General features: G+C 41.1%; 1 protein-coding gene across 1 annotated transcript in view; it reads right to left on the bottom strand.

Annotated features, from left to right (window-relative positions):
* LPGAT1 (lysophosphatidylglycerol acyltransferase 1) overlaps window positions 1-13,151 on the bottom strand; it is a 67,862-nt gene that overhangs the window by 11,441 nt on the left and 43,270 nt on the right. The window contains exon 6 of the mRNA XM_074168511.1: window positions 8,038-8,164. Within this exon, the coding sequence (XP_074024612.1) occupies window positions 8,038-8,164 (127 nt within the window). The remainder of the gene's footprint in view (window positions 1-8,037; window positions 8,165-13,151) is intronic.

Consider the following 13,151-nt stretch of genomic DNA (forward strand, 5'->3'; position numbering starts at 1 on the left):
ACAGAAGTCTAGGATTACTTGGCTCCATACAGTTTCCATTGTAAGCTGCTGATATTCTTCACCTCCACCTTCCCTTCTCAGTTACCTAACGGATAACAACTCTACAGCTCAATAACCTAGTTAGGCCTGGTATTTTTCCAAGAATGTACCCTCTAGTCTGAAAACATTATCACAAGATCTAACAAGATACTCATTAGAAACAATTTATGAGCTGGCACTTGAATGGAGTAGCAAAGTAGCATTAAATGATACCAACATTGTGAGAGATTAATGGAACGCAGCACACCATTTTCCTGCTTGAATCCATCCAGGCTCTTGTATGAATCAATGCAGTACCAGAGTACGTGAATCTCTGGACATACACTCCGCTTCCTAAAAGTTTAAGCAGCAATCACTTTTACACCCATTTTGAATGGGTATTAATGCAGAGTGGAAGACAACTGTTTTCCAATAGTGCTATACCACCTGTCACAATTTAGCAATAGTAAGTGCTAGCATATTGGAAGCATTTTCAAACGTAGTTTTAGATTATCCAGAGTTATTTTTACAAGTAGAACATTCTTATTAATGACTGAGCTAAATAAGAGATGAGACATTTAAAAAAAAATTCTTAAATGCTGGAGAGATGCCCTTCCTGAACCAGGTAAGGTGAAGCTAAACCCCCCCTGTATTTATGCTAATTATACTGCCGATATCATCGTTCTCAGCCCACCAGATGGCTCAGTTGGCATCTCTGCTTAGAAGAACACCCTCTAAGGAGACTGGGTTCAGGAAAGGTACCTGAGAAAGTCTACTGTTACAAAATACTCTACGCAGACCATCAACAACAAGGGCGGGAAGCCATTCCTCTGATTGGAGCAGCATCATGCCCAACCCTCAGCTGCGGGGTCTGCCAGGTCTAATGTTCAAAGACGCGGGAAATAGTTTCTTCTTTTCAATGGGATATGTAAACAGTTGTCAACGTGGTCACAGCATAAACATCATCTTGGCTCTACCCCACCTTTGGGGTATCCAGCATCTAACGCCACTAAAAGCAAACAGTTTGCTGATCTCCTCAGGAAAATAAAGTGTTATCACCACACAGAGCTGTCCTTACAAGGAACAAGGTCAACATGCACTATCTCAAGCTTCTAGATTCTCTTGGGCACTTCAATCTTTCTAGCGTTTGGACAAAACTGGCCTCTCCTTGCATGAAAATAAGAGCGTCTTTGTCCCTGGTGTGGCAAACAAGGAATTTAATAGCACTGGATAAGATGACTTGACCAGAAAATTCAAGTGGAATGGAAATACCTCCTCTAATTTTCATCATGGGAACATCTGTTTTGCTGACACCAAGGGGAACTGGGCAAGGGGCTAAACTTCTGTAAAAGCAGTGCCACCACAGGCCTGAGAAGTTAAAAGTGGCAGTGGAAGTAAAGATGTACCCCGATGGGAGTCTGCAAAGCTGTCTCAGTAATGAAGCATTATCTTTTAACTGGAGGTTACCTCTCTGCAGCTGCGAGGTGACAACGGCCGCAGGACACTCCACGTAGCTGACTGAGGGACAGCAACTTTCTTCAACTGCTACACAAATGGGTATCTACGTCCCTTAAAAAAGGGGACATAACTGGCAAAGACATGTTGGCATACATAAGAAATGATGGCAACTTACCTACTGATAGGCCATTTCTTGAAGAAACCAAATAATTTTCAGAAATGCAGCATTTTCAGAAACATTTAATCTCTTTTAAATGGTCTTTATCAAAGAAACCACCTCTGATTCTCTATTAAAATTCTAAAGTTCATAGATACCACCTTTAAGTACTAACTTTAAGTAGAGATGCCATCAGCATCTGTCCTACCCTGAATTAAAAGTTCTTTATTACACCCTACTCTTTCTAAATCATACTATTATTTGCTGTTTCGACAACTTTTAAAATAAAATCAGCATGATGGAGGTTGTTGGTGGATCTCAGGCATGACCAAAAATAAGTTACTTGCGTAAAAAAATGTATTAAAATATATAGCTGAATTGGATGCCCTTCGTTGACATTTCTGTAAAACTCATTCAGCAACCACAATGTATTCTATCTTATTTATAGCCGTTTATTTCAATAAATCTGCATTAATGTAGACACACAAAAAAAGAACTTCCTCAGTAGTTGAAAGCTCGTTTCAATGGCAGCACAGTCCAAAGACTGGTACAAGAAGGAAAGGTGACATCGTACTCATCCGCATTATGGCACCAAGAGGGCTGAGTTAGCTGGAAATAGCGTGGCACTTTCATGCAGCATGAACGCAGTTATCCTCTGCGGCAGAGGTGACTTCGGCTGGCTCTGACTTCACTCTGACAGTGACCACAACCACTATCACACCGTGCAAATGTGGGATACGGTCATACAAGGGCATGCCCCAGCCAGAGCTAACACCAAAAACAAACCCCAACCCCGTGCCATTCTTGATTGAGGGGAAGCGAAACATCCGACAAACTTCACACCCAGGGTTTTGTCGACTTTTAACTCTTGGGTTTTGACAACAGAGCTGCAGCACGTGGGTAATCTAACTATTAGAAAAACTTGGAGACCAGCTGAGAAACACCAAGACTAAAAAAGTGACTGGTGTGAGAAGAAAAGAAATAATCCCCAAACTCAACTCACTGTGAGGAAATGGTGGGACCCGAGAATAGTAGCCTGTATGTGGTTTTGCTACATAAGACACCATAGAATCATAGAATTGTCCGGGTTGGAAGGGACCTTTAAGATCATCTAGTCCAACCATCAATCTAACTCTGATTAAAAAAAACCAAACACATCACTAAACCATGTCACTAAGCACTCGTTTTTGCTGAGTGTAACTGCAGTAAATCTGGATTGATGATCAATGCACACCACAAAATGACCCAAGCATAAAGCCAAACCATCCTCAGAAGAGGAAACAAACCTTTCCAACAGATTCATGAAAAGGCAGGTCTCATAGTGATGCCTCTATAGTTAGAGATGCCTTGCATCTTCCAGCCTTGTTTTTTTTTTTGGTGCTTACTGCTGTAACAGATGGGTAAAAATTTCGCCCAAAAATCCCAATGCCATTTGACCTGGAAGAAATTAATTAGGTATTTTCCTTGAGTATTACGTTTCAGAGAGAAAAAAAAAACAGTTTTTCAGCACCTTCCAATGAGTTTTGAGACAAGTCTGTCAGGGTCAGAAAATTACTCAATTGATAGAAGTGTAAGTTCTCACACCTTCGTGTTTTGAAGAATCTGAAACTTGGTAATTGTCCTTTTTATTTTTTAGGGAAGTTTCTTTTGACATCCTGAGGAAAATCAGGCTGCAGCTTAGTCTAATTATGAACTTCTGAAAAACATGTCATTTGTACCAAAAACTGAAGTTTGAAAAGCAAGGTTCAAGTCATTATAAAAACCGACTTTCAAACAACAACAACAAAAAAAAGATTACTGGATTAAACTGATCCTTCTCTGCTATTTCCATCAGCTAGAAAAGCATCCAAAAATGAAAACATAAGGCTGGTTGCTGTGTCCTCTACAGTCCTCTCTCGCTCCCTAAGTAGGATGAAAAAGCAATAATCCTGCAGTGAAAGGACAGGCTATGAGGAAGAGGAAACACTAGATTTGAAGGACCGTAAGGCAGAAAGAGACAGGTTGTGACCAGAGGGAACAGCAGAAAGGACTGACTGAGCGGCCAGAACAAAGGAGGCTCCACGGTCTCCTCTGCTCCACTTCAAGTAGCACAGAAAATGTTGCTTTTTCCCCCACTCCCGTCATACATCAATCCTCACTCTGGGCTACTCTAAAAGGGGAAAAGCTTGTTTAAATCCCAATTCTCCTTTCATACACTAAAGATGGCATCTGGTCAAAACTATTCTTTACTTTTTCCAAAGGGGCTTTTTCTTTTTCCTGCTGTAACTCAGTTAAGAAGAGAAGCCAGTGCGCTAGAGCACACAGACTCATGCAGAACTTCCTGTCTCCCAAGTTATTTAAAAATTACCCTTAAAATTTATTTCAAATGTAATCACCTAAGACATTCCAAATTACAAACAAAGAACAAAATTTTATTGCACTAAATGAAAGAAAAGGGGAGAATAACAACAATCCAGATATAGTTGACATACATTTAATGAAAAATTTCAGAGGACATCTATGTCAAATGCAGAAAAATAGAAACATCTCTGACGTTTTCCATCTTTGGAAGACATTTCCATCTTTTTAAAGATGAAATCTGCTTTACCTTGGGTTTTCCTTTGCTAACTGAGTTTGTTTCAAAGAGTTAAAGAAATGCACCGGCTTTACAAGGGACATCTCGGAGCTCAACACAGCACACGCCTTTTCAAACCTCAGTCACTGATTTAATCCTTGCCTAAACTGTCAAGGACAAAAAGTAGTTAATACCCAATTGTTATCAAAATTATCAATTACTGAGGAACCACCTTGAATTTGTGACGTGCAGAATATGTGCTGGCATTCCCAGCTGACAACTCCAGACACTCTAGTGGCTCTGTTACAGCAATGTTTTGGTCTCCATATGGAAGATGAACTTAAAGAAGTAGTAGGTTTCCTTGTCAAGCCTTACAGCTACACAGCTCTGGTGTATCATCCTCCGCCCTGAGGACTGACCAGCTCTCGAGAAGCAACAGCGCACAGAAGCCTCCCAGGATGCTTTTCAGCACATTAAGAGGTATCTCCACATTTCCAAACAGAAGTGTCAGGGATGAGCAGAAGGAGGCTGACATAACCAGCATAAAAGGGTTTGATGTTTTTCCAGAACTGCTCCTGACTAAGATCTGACAGGGAAACAGGCTTGAGGCATCACTGTACTTTCAAACTTTTCATCTAGGGGAGTTGGACTAGATGATCTTTATGGTCCCTTCCAACTCTAAAAAATTCAGTGAAATTCAGTGAAACGACTACCTAGCAGGCACACAGGCAAAGCTCCTGAGAGACAGTTTTCTGCTGACCATACCTATAATTTCAAAAATAAGCTCTAAGAAATTGATGTCAGCCCATTGGGCCTCAATTATCCAGCTTCCCAATCCTGGAGAAGGTTCAATAAAGTGACAGTAGAGCTGTAAGGTTTTATTTAACACCTGAAACCTTCTGTGAGAGAACAGTTGCTCCCTACTCTTTCCTGTCCGCCAGCCCCAGTTTCCCGGGCACGTACTCCATTTTCACAGGTACCTTCTTCAGTGGCACCAGCAACTCCGTTTAAATCATTAATACGTGACTTAAAGGTGTCAAAACCCTGCAGATGCCTATCACATTACAGCATTCTGCTAAAAAAATCCCTCTAACGAGTAATGAATAAAGTCAGGAGATCTGGGAAAAAATAATAATAATAAAAAATTAAGTTGCTGTAATGCCCTGAAGGGACTCCAACAGGAAAATTTCTTTGTAAGCAATTGAAAAGGATGATGCAACACCAGTAAATTCATCTACACACGCTGTTCAGTTGCTTGCTGCTAATCCTGCCATAGATAAATATATCCTCTACGTAAAACAGAAAAATATTTTTAAAGCCAATCAAAAATATCTAAAAATAAATTTTATTGTCAAAAACACTGAAGGTGAAAATTTACTGTATTCATTCCAAACTAGAGCTCTAATTACAGATACATTAAGAGGTCTTAGCATATCATAGCTAGATGATACGCTAAATCTAGAAAAAAGGACACAAAAGCAGTATGATTTTTTTGGTATAGAATTATTCTGGGTAGTCAAAGAGAAGAGTTGCAGAAGGACCTGACAATAGTTGCAGATGAAATTAAATACCAGTAAATGCAAGGCAATGAACACCGGGGAAGGAAAAAGCACCAGCAGCTACGCATGCCACAGCCCCTAAGATTAGCTATTATTACTCTGGTAAGCGATCCTGAAATCACTGCGGGGAATTCAGGATGTCAGTCAACTCACAAACTAGTTATAGCAGAGCCAGACAAGCCACAGACAAAAGTAACAAGATAATCAGGGAAAGACTTTTGTGTAAGGAGACACCAAATAGGTGAAGACTTGTTGGGCTGGGAGGGGGACAGGGACAGCTAAGGCAGGATATGAAAAAGTGCTGTTAAAAAAAAAAACCCACAGGTCATGGAGAGTGTCACTGAGGAATGACTCATCTACTACTGGCAGGACACGGGAAACAGGGTGCACCCACTGAAGGCATCGGGTGGAGAACTTAAGCAAAAAGGAAGCGGTCCTGGCTGCCACCCTCAAGAACAGCTACACGTTGTGTCATGGGAAATAGTAGAAGTCCGAGTATAAGCTGGTTAAAAATGGTATTAGACAAGTTCATGAAGGCCAGGTCCATCAGCACCTGCCTGAAGAGTGATCCAGATGCGATGCCTGCTCAGAACATGTTTCAGCCACTGCGTATTTACGTGCAGAGGGACGGTGCATGGGCTGCACCTTTGCTGCGACCGCCCGCTGTCAGAGCGGTGCTTTGTTAAATGCACCCTTAAAAACTGCTACCCTGCATCGGGCTAAAGCCCTTACAGCCCAGAGGACACGTGTCTAAACTTGATGTGCCAATTTAAGAATTACCAGGACTGGAAAATTAGCCAAAGCTCCAGTTAAAACCAAGAGACTCAGCTCTCGTTTCAGAGGTATTCCATCCAGCTCTCAGCCTGCAGAGACATGCCGCTGCATTAGTTTCCATTTGGGGCATACCTCAAATGTTTTCACAGGGTCAGCCATAACAACTAGAGGTTCTTTAAAAAAAAATAACAAAAAATTTAAAAGAAATAAATAGAGATTGCCCCTGTCTAAAACAGCGATTTAAACCCTCTGGAAGAAAACAACAAGCCTACACGCAAAATAAACAATTTCTAATATTTTTTCTTAGAATTTTAGTACTACAAGGACTGTAACATTCAAGTTCAGTGCAAGGAAGCTTACATCATCTTTACGCTCATGCTCAAAAATAGGTTTTAAATATACACATTTAGAAGCAGGAAGTTAATTCAACTTAAGATAACTTTCTCTCTTTTTTAAAGGAAGTATTTTTGGAAACACTCTTTAGAAAAATTCTAAATACATTCAACCTGCAATTATCCCAGAGATCTGAGAGAGTACTAAGGTGACCTGAATAAAGTACAGTAGATATTAAGATATCTTACATAAATTAGGGTGTGAGTATGTTCACCTTCAGAGAAACTTGAAGGCAGATTTCTATAAAAAGCAGGGACAGATTTAAACACGGCTGTGGAAAGGAGCTCCAGTGAGCAGCCTGGACTCTGCATCACACAACACTGACACAGCAGTGATGCTGGAGAAGGTCATTCCCAGTCAATCTGCCACCCAGGGGATCCACACAAGGATACCTGAAAGTTTACTGTAAAAGTCTAAAAGCTCCCCAAATCAGCAAATGGGAATCAAGACAAAATAATGCAATTTGGGGATAAAATCTGACCAACTTATTTGGTATAGGAAAAGTGTTAAAATATTTCTGGAGATTTCAGACTTGTAATTAACTGCTAACCAAAAGCAAAATGCAACTTCTGTCTTCATTAGTTTAGGTCTTGAGACAAAGAACTGCTGAGGAGAAAAATTTTAATAGTAACCCACCCTTGGTCTCAATGAGATTTGCCACTATTTCCAGAGTGTTGCTCTGCTGAACTATTGAGAGTGTGCTGTGAGTCAAAAAGTTCACATTTCCTCATCAGAAAGCTAAATACAATATACAACAATCTCTCAGGAAACCTGTTATTTAATAACACAGTGATTTTTAATGTGTTGTCATTATTAAAAAAAAAAAAAAAGTCAAGGTGGGTTTACCAGCACATTGAAGTGGAAAAGATGACCTAGCCATCAAATATATTCCCCATAACTACACTCAGCCACAGGAGATTAGTCAGAAACTTATATGTGCCAACACATGGAACGGTCACTGAACTTTGGAAAAGAAAGTTGTGGTGTGTTTAGATAATATGAGTTGCCCATAAAAAGGACATTGCTACTGATTTCCCATATCCTGAAACATGATGTTACTCATTTGTCACTACTTGCTTTCTAATATTTTAATTCAATGTAAGAGTAGAATGTTTATATCCTACCTGTAATGTACGTGTGTAACCGTCGGCTGCCGGTAGCCAAGAATCCAAGTTTGGATGTCTATAGGTTCACCTTTGGGATATGCAATGGTTGTATCTATCACCCACTGGAGGCCTTTGGATTTGCTCTCTAGGAACAAAAAGAAACATAATATTAAAAGTAATCAGAAAGCGCACGTCATTGATTTGATAGTACTTCCTGAGGTATGAGGCACAAATAAGACAGCCAAAAATCAAATCCAGATTTCATTATGGAGCACAGAAATACTCTTTACAAACTTCAGGTTGTCCAAGATTTTACTTTCGCAGTTATTTCTGTTGTTCTTACATACTGTAGTACACAGAATAGAACAAGTTCACTCACTGGGTATGAGTATAGTCACATAAAATGTTGGCCCAAATGTTAGGTACTTCCCCCTGTTCACCAACGGAACAACTTCAAAAAATAAAAATCCAACTTTCCTGGTCTGCACTTTAAGCACATTTACAACTGGGCCTTTGTAAGAGCCCACAGTTGCAGACCACTGATGAAGCAGCAGCCACGCAGATCCCTCCGGACAACTAGCCTTGCTAATGAGTTAGGGCAAGTGGATAAACGTGATTTATGTCATACAACGTAGTTGAGATTTTTCAAAGACTTTTTTTTTTAAAAATCCCTCAAAGGTTCTTAAAAATTTGAGTTATTGGATAAAGAAGAAATACACCACTTCATGTATTAAAGACAAGAAAGCAACAAATAGAAGATGGTCAGTTTTCACAATGGAGAGGAGGTTGTATCCAAAAGATCCCAGAAAGACTGATACCAGTACATGTTCATATGCTGCTCAGCATAATTAGAAACTGAAAAAAGGATCAAAGGAGGTGAAAATATTTACTATAAAGATTATTCAGGAGAGTCAAATTTAAATCTGAACATAGGTTACTGCCAGCAATAGTCAAGGTCAGATATCAACCCAGCCATGACGTCTCTATGGCATGTCTTCAATTCACGGCTTTGCAAAGTGGGAGAGGCAGGCAGATCTGGAAAGCAAACCAGGAATGAGGGGCACATCGCCAAGATGGCACTTTCAGTTTAGCTTGTCACTTTTATATCTGTTCTGTGGGAACGGGAGCTGCCTCGTATCTGAAGTCATGTTATGTTTGGGCTACTGTAGTAATATGCTTACTTAATGCTTAATACACGAGCATAGTAATATACTCGCATCATACTCGGCAATATCTTAAAGCATTAAAAAAGTTGACTGTTGAGAACAGCCACCTGTGGGGAGCAGCATGTCAGAGGTGTTAGGTCTTAGTACAAAGTACAAGACTCTTCAAGCCTGCCACTGAGATAGCGATGCAAGAAATATAACAGAGGTTGACAAAAACACTGTTGCCATGAAGAAGGCGCACAGGGATAGACTGTTCACCAAGTTTCTCAATGCAAGAATAGACGCAATCAAAATGAAGCCAAGAGGGAAAGTTTTCAAAGCAGAGAGAAATGATTACTCATGCAGAGGGGTGTCATGGTTTCAGCTGGCAGAGAGTTGACTTTCTTACTAGCAGCTGGTCCAGTGCTGCGTTTTGGATTTTGGATGAGAATGGTGTTGAGAGCACACTGGTGGTTTTGGTTGTTGCTAAGCAGTTAAGGCCTTTTCTGCTCCTCACACCACCCCGCCAGCAGGAAGGCTGGGGGGCATAAGAAGCTGGGAGGGGACACAGCCAGGACAGCTGTCCCCAACTGGCCAAAGGGATATTCCATACTGTTTGATACCATGCTTAGTATATAAAGCTGGGGGGGAAAGAATGAAGGGGGAGACATTCAGAGTGATGGTGTTTGTCTTCCCAAGTAACCATCACACAAGATGGTGTACTGGTACTTCTGCTTTCCTGAAGATGACTGAACACCTGCCTGCCTATGAGAAGTAGAGAATGAATTCCTTGTTTTGCTTTGCTTGCGCGCGGGGCTTTTCCTTTAGTTATTAAACTGTCTTTATCTCAATCCATGAATTTTCTCACTTTCACTCTTCTGATTCTCTCCCCAGTCCCACCAGGGAGGGAGTGAGTGAGCAGCTGCATGGTGCTCACTTGCCAGCTGGGGTTGAACAGTGACAAGGGGAATAAAACTGTGGGGAGTCCCTTGCCAAAGGATGTCAAGGATGCCAAGAGTTGGGTTCAGACTGGACAAGTACATAGAAGAAATCCATTGGAGGGTTAATGGAACAGGCAGAAACCCCCATCTGGCTTGGGAAACCTACCACACTGGAAACTGTCAGAAGCTAGGAGAGTATGCGGGAGAAGTATGATGCATGTTTTCCGTGTTCACATTCTTCCTCTGATACCCACCTGGAGTCACGGACAAGATGTTGGGCTAGACAGATGTTTGGTCTTGCCCAGAATCGCCACTCGGATTTTACAGAGGAGCTACCACACACATTAAGAAAGCTGCAACAAACAGTCTGAGGCACACTCTAAAAGCCACAGTTATAAACACCAACTAGAACATACATACAAATACTGACTTGCGAGTTTCCACCTGCATTTCATTTAATTTGCATTTAATTTAATCAAGTGTGAGAAGGCAGCTACAGCAATGCTATCACATATATCTATCAACTATTGTAAAACAAGCAACTAGTGTTTTTATGGTGTCAATTCAACAATGGCGTTTACTGCTTTGTTACAATTATTCGTTACCTGAATAAGGCTAGACACTATTTCGTAATATTTAGGTTATGAGTTATTAGCAGCATGCAATGTGCTATTCCAAAACTTCACCAAGTGCAAGCTACACAAGTCAAGCTGAAACATCCAGTGTCACCTTCTGGAAATACAGTATTTTAAAACCCTGACAGACACGTGAAATGAGAACACGAGGTCCCATTAGAGGCTCCAGGCTTGCCAGCATCATGACAGAGTGCTTGTCAAGTCTCTCTTAAGAAAAGCACTAGCTACAGAGTCCTTCATTTTAAAAGTAGCAATGTATTAGAGAAAAGCCAATATGAAATTAATAGTAAATCCACAGAAGTATTCATTTAGAAATGGATTTCAGAACAAAACCATTCAATTTATTATTTTCCCAGATGTAAAGTAAGAATAGATAAAGACAAGTAAATTGTCTAAGTGAGTAAGCAACAGAGATCATTAATTGCAATTAAAAATTGCCAGATGAATATGGGCACATTATCTTATTATTTACAGTAAAATGTTTTAAAATCATTTATTAAATATTTAGCTAGTATTTCAAATTGTTCTTTCAGTGGATAATGGTTCAAACTTCATTATGGGAAGACTCCTGCAGTCTTCCCAAGTGCTTATTTCCTACATTCTGCTTTTGTGGAGCAGAGTTGCTGCATGGATTCCTCAGACCAGCTCCAAACTCCCTTCCAGGACAGGGTGGGGAGAAAAATCTGCTTCTGACAGCTCACCAGGAACCCCAGGTTAGGGAAAAAAAAAAAAAAAAATTCTGAAGGTAACGTCAGCCTCCATGGACTCTCCTTTAGAGCAAGCAGGTCTTAGCGCAGCTACCTCCACGTGCAATTACCAAGACGTGCTATCAAATCACAATCACAGGCACGTTTCTGCACGCTCTGGTTTAAAATAAGCCTTACATAATCATCCAAGATTTCACACTGCCATAAAAACCTCAGTCACCCAGGATTTAAGAAAATTAATTTTGAAATAAATTTTGCAGTCCTTCTTGGGGGGTTATACTGTGTTGTGCCCTGCTCACGAGCACATTTATTTTAAAGCCATGAAGCTCTAACAGATTCTGAAACTGAAGAAGAAACAGACCATTGCAGACAACACAAAAGGATAGGACTTCAGTATGCCCAAGGATGCTGCTTTCAAGCCCAAGCAGACCTTTGAATGAGAATAAACCCTGTTATTTTTTAAATGTGGCACACTAGCAGGAACTCGGAACATAAAGATTGCTGCATTAGTTACAACATGGTGTGAATCTCAGGTCTGGTGTTTGTAGGTGAAGAAAAAGGGAGTTGCATATACCTGTTCAAGAACTTCTCTTGCCAAGTTTGGCTTGGCCAACACAACCACAGATGTTTCTGACAGCCAAACCCTTTTGAACTTTCTACCTACCATTAAAAGACACCCTCATCCTTCATTTCTAGTGCTTGCTGAAAGAGTGAGCAGCCTGCCTCTCAGAGACTTCAGCAGAAGAAACTGCTGCAGAGGCCAAATTTAAGCTGATCTCTCTGAGGAATAGTTTTCCTTCTGTGGTGCCGGTCTGCTTGCCACCTTCAGCACAGGTGGAGGATTTTGATTTGTCAAATTGTCTTAAAATATTAGGAAGGCCAACGGAATCCTGGGCTACATAGGGAAGAGTGTGGCTAGTAGGTCGAGGGAAGTCATTCTCCCCCTCTACTCTGCACTGGTGAGGCCACAACTGGAATACTGCATCCAGTTCTGGGCTCCCCAATTCAAGAGGGACAGGGAACTACTGGAAAGAGTCCAGCGAAGGGCAACGAGGATGATTCAAGAATTGGAGCATCTCCCTTATGAAGAAAGGCTGAGAGAGCTGGGACTCTTTAGCCTGGAGAAGAGAAGGCTGAGGGAGACCTTATCAATGCTTATAAGTATCTGAAGGGTGGGCTGAAGGAGGAGGGAGCCAGACTCTTTTCAGTGGTTGCCAGTGAGAGGACGAGGGGCAACGGGCACAAGCTGGAACATAGGAGGTTCCACTCAAATATGAGAAAAAACTTCTTCACGGTGAGGGTGACAGAGCCCTGGAACAGGCTGCCCAGGGAGGTTGTGGAGTCCCCTTCTTTGGAGATTTCCAAGACCCGCCTGGATGCAGTCCTGAGGAACATGCTCTAACATGCTCTGGGCAATCCTGCTTCAGCAGGGGAGTTGGACTAGATGATCTCCATGGTCCCTTCCAACTCTAAAAAAATTCAGTGAAATTCAGTTAGCAGTCTGATTCTTTTTAAACAGTACATAAATGTTCAAAACAGGCCTGCAGGCATCTGTCCTACACAGCTGCATCCAAACCATGTAGCAATAACGTACCTCAGTGTGAACAATACTTGTCTTATGAGTGCTGAGACAAGACTGAACAATCACACCTAACAGCAGCTTTATGGCCTAGACAAAAAAATCAAAATAAAACTCAAACAGTC

The sequence above is a fragment of the Numenius arquata genome, chromosome 2 (genome assembly GCF_964106895.1).
Source record: "Numenius arquata chromosome 2, bNumArq3.hap1.1, whole genome shotgun sequence".
NCBI lineage: Eukaryota > Metazoa > Chordata > Aves > Charadriiformes > Scolopacidae > Numenius > Numenius arquata.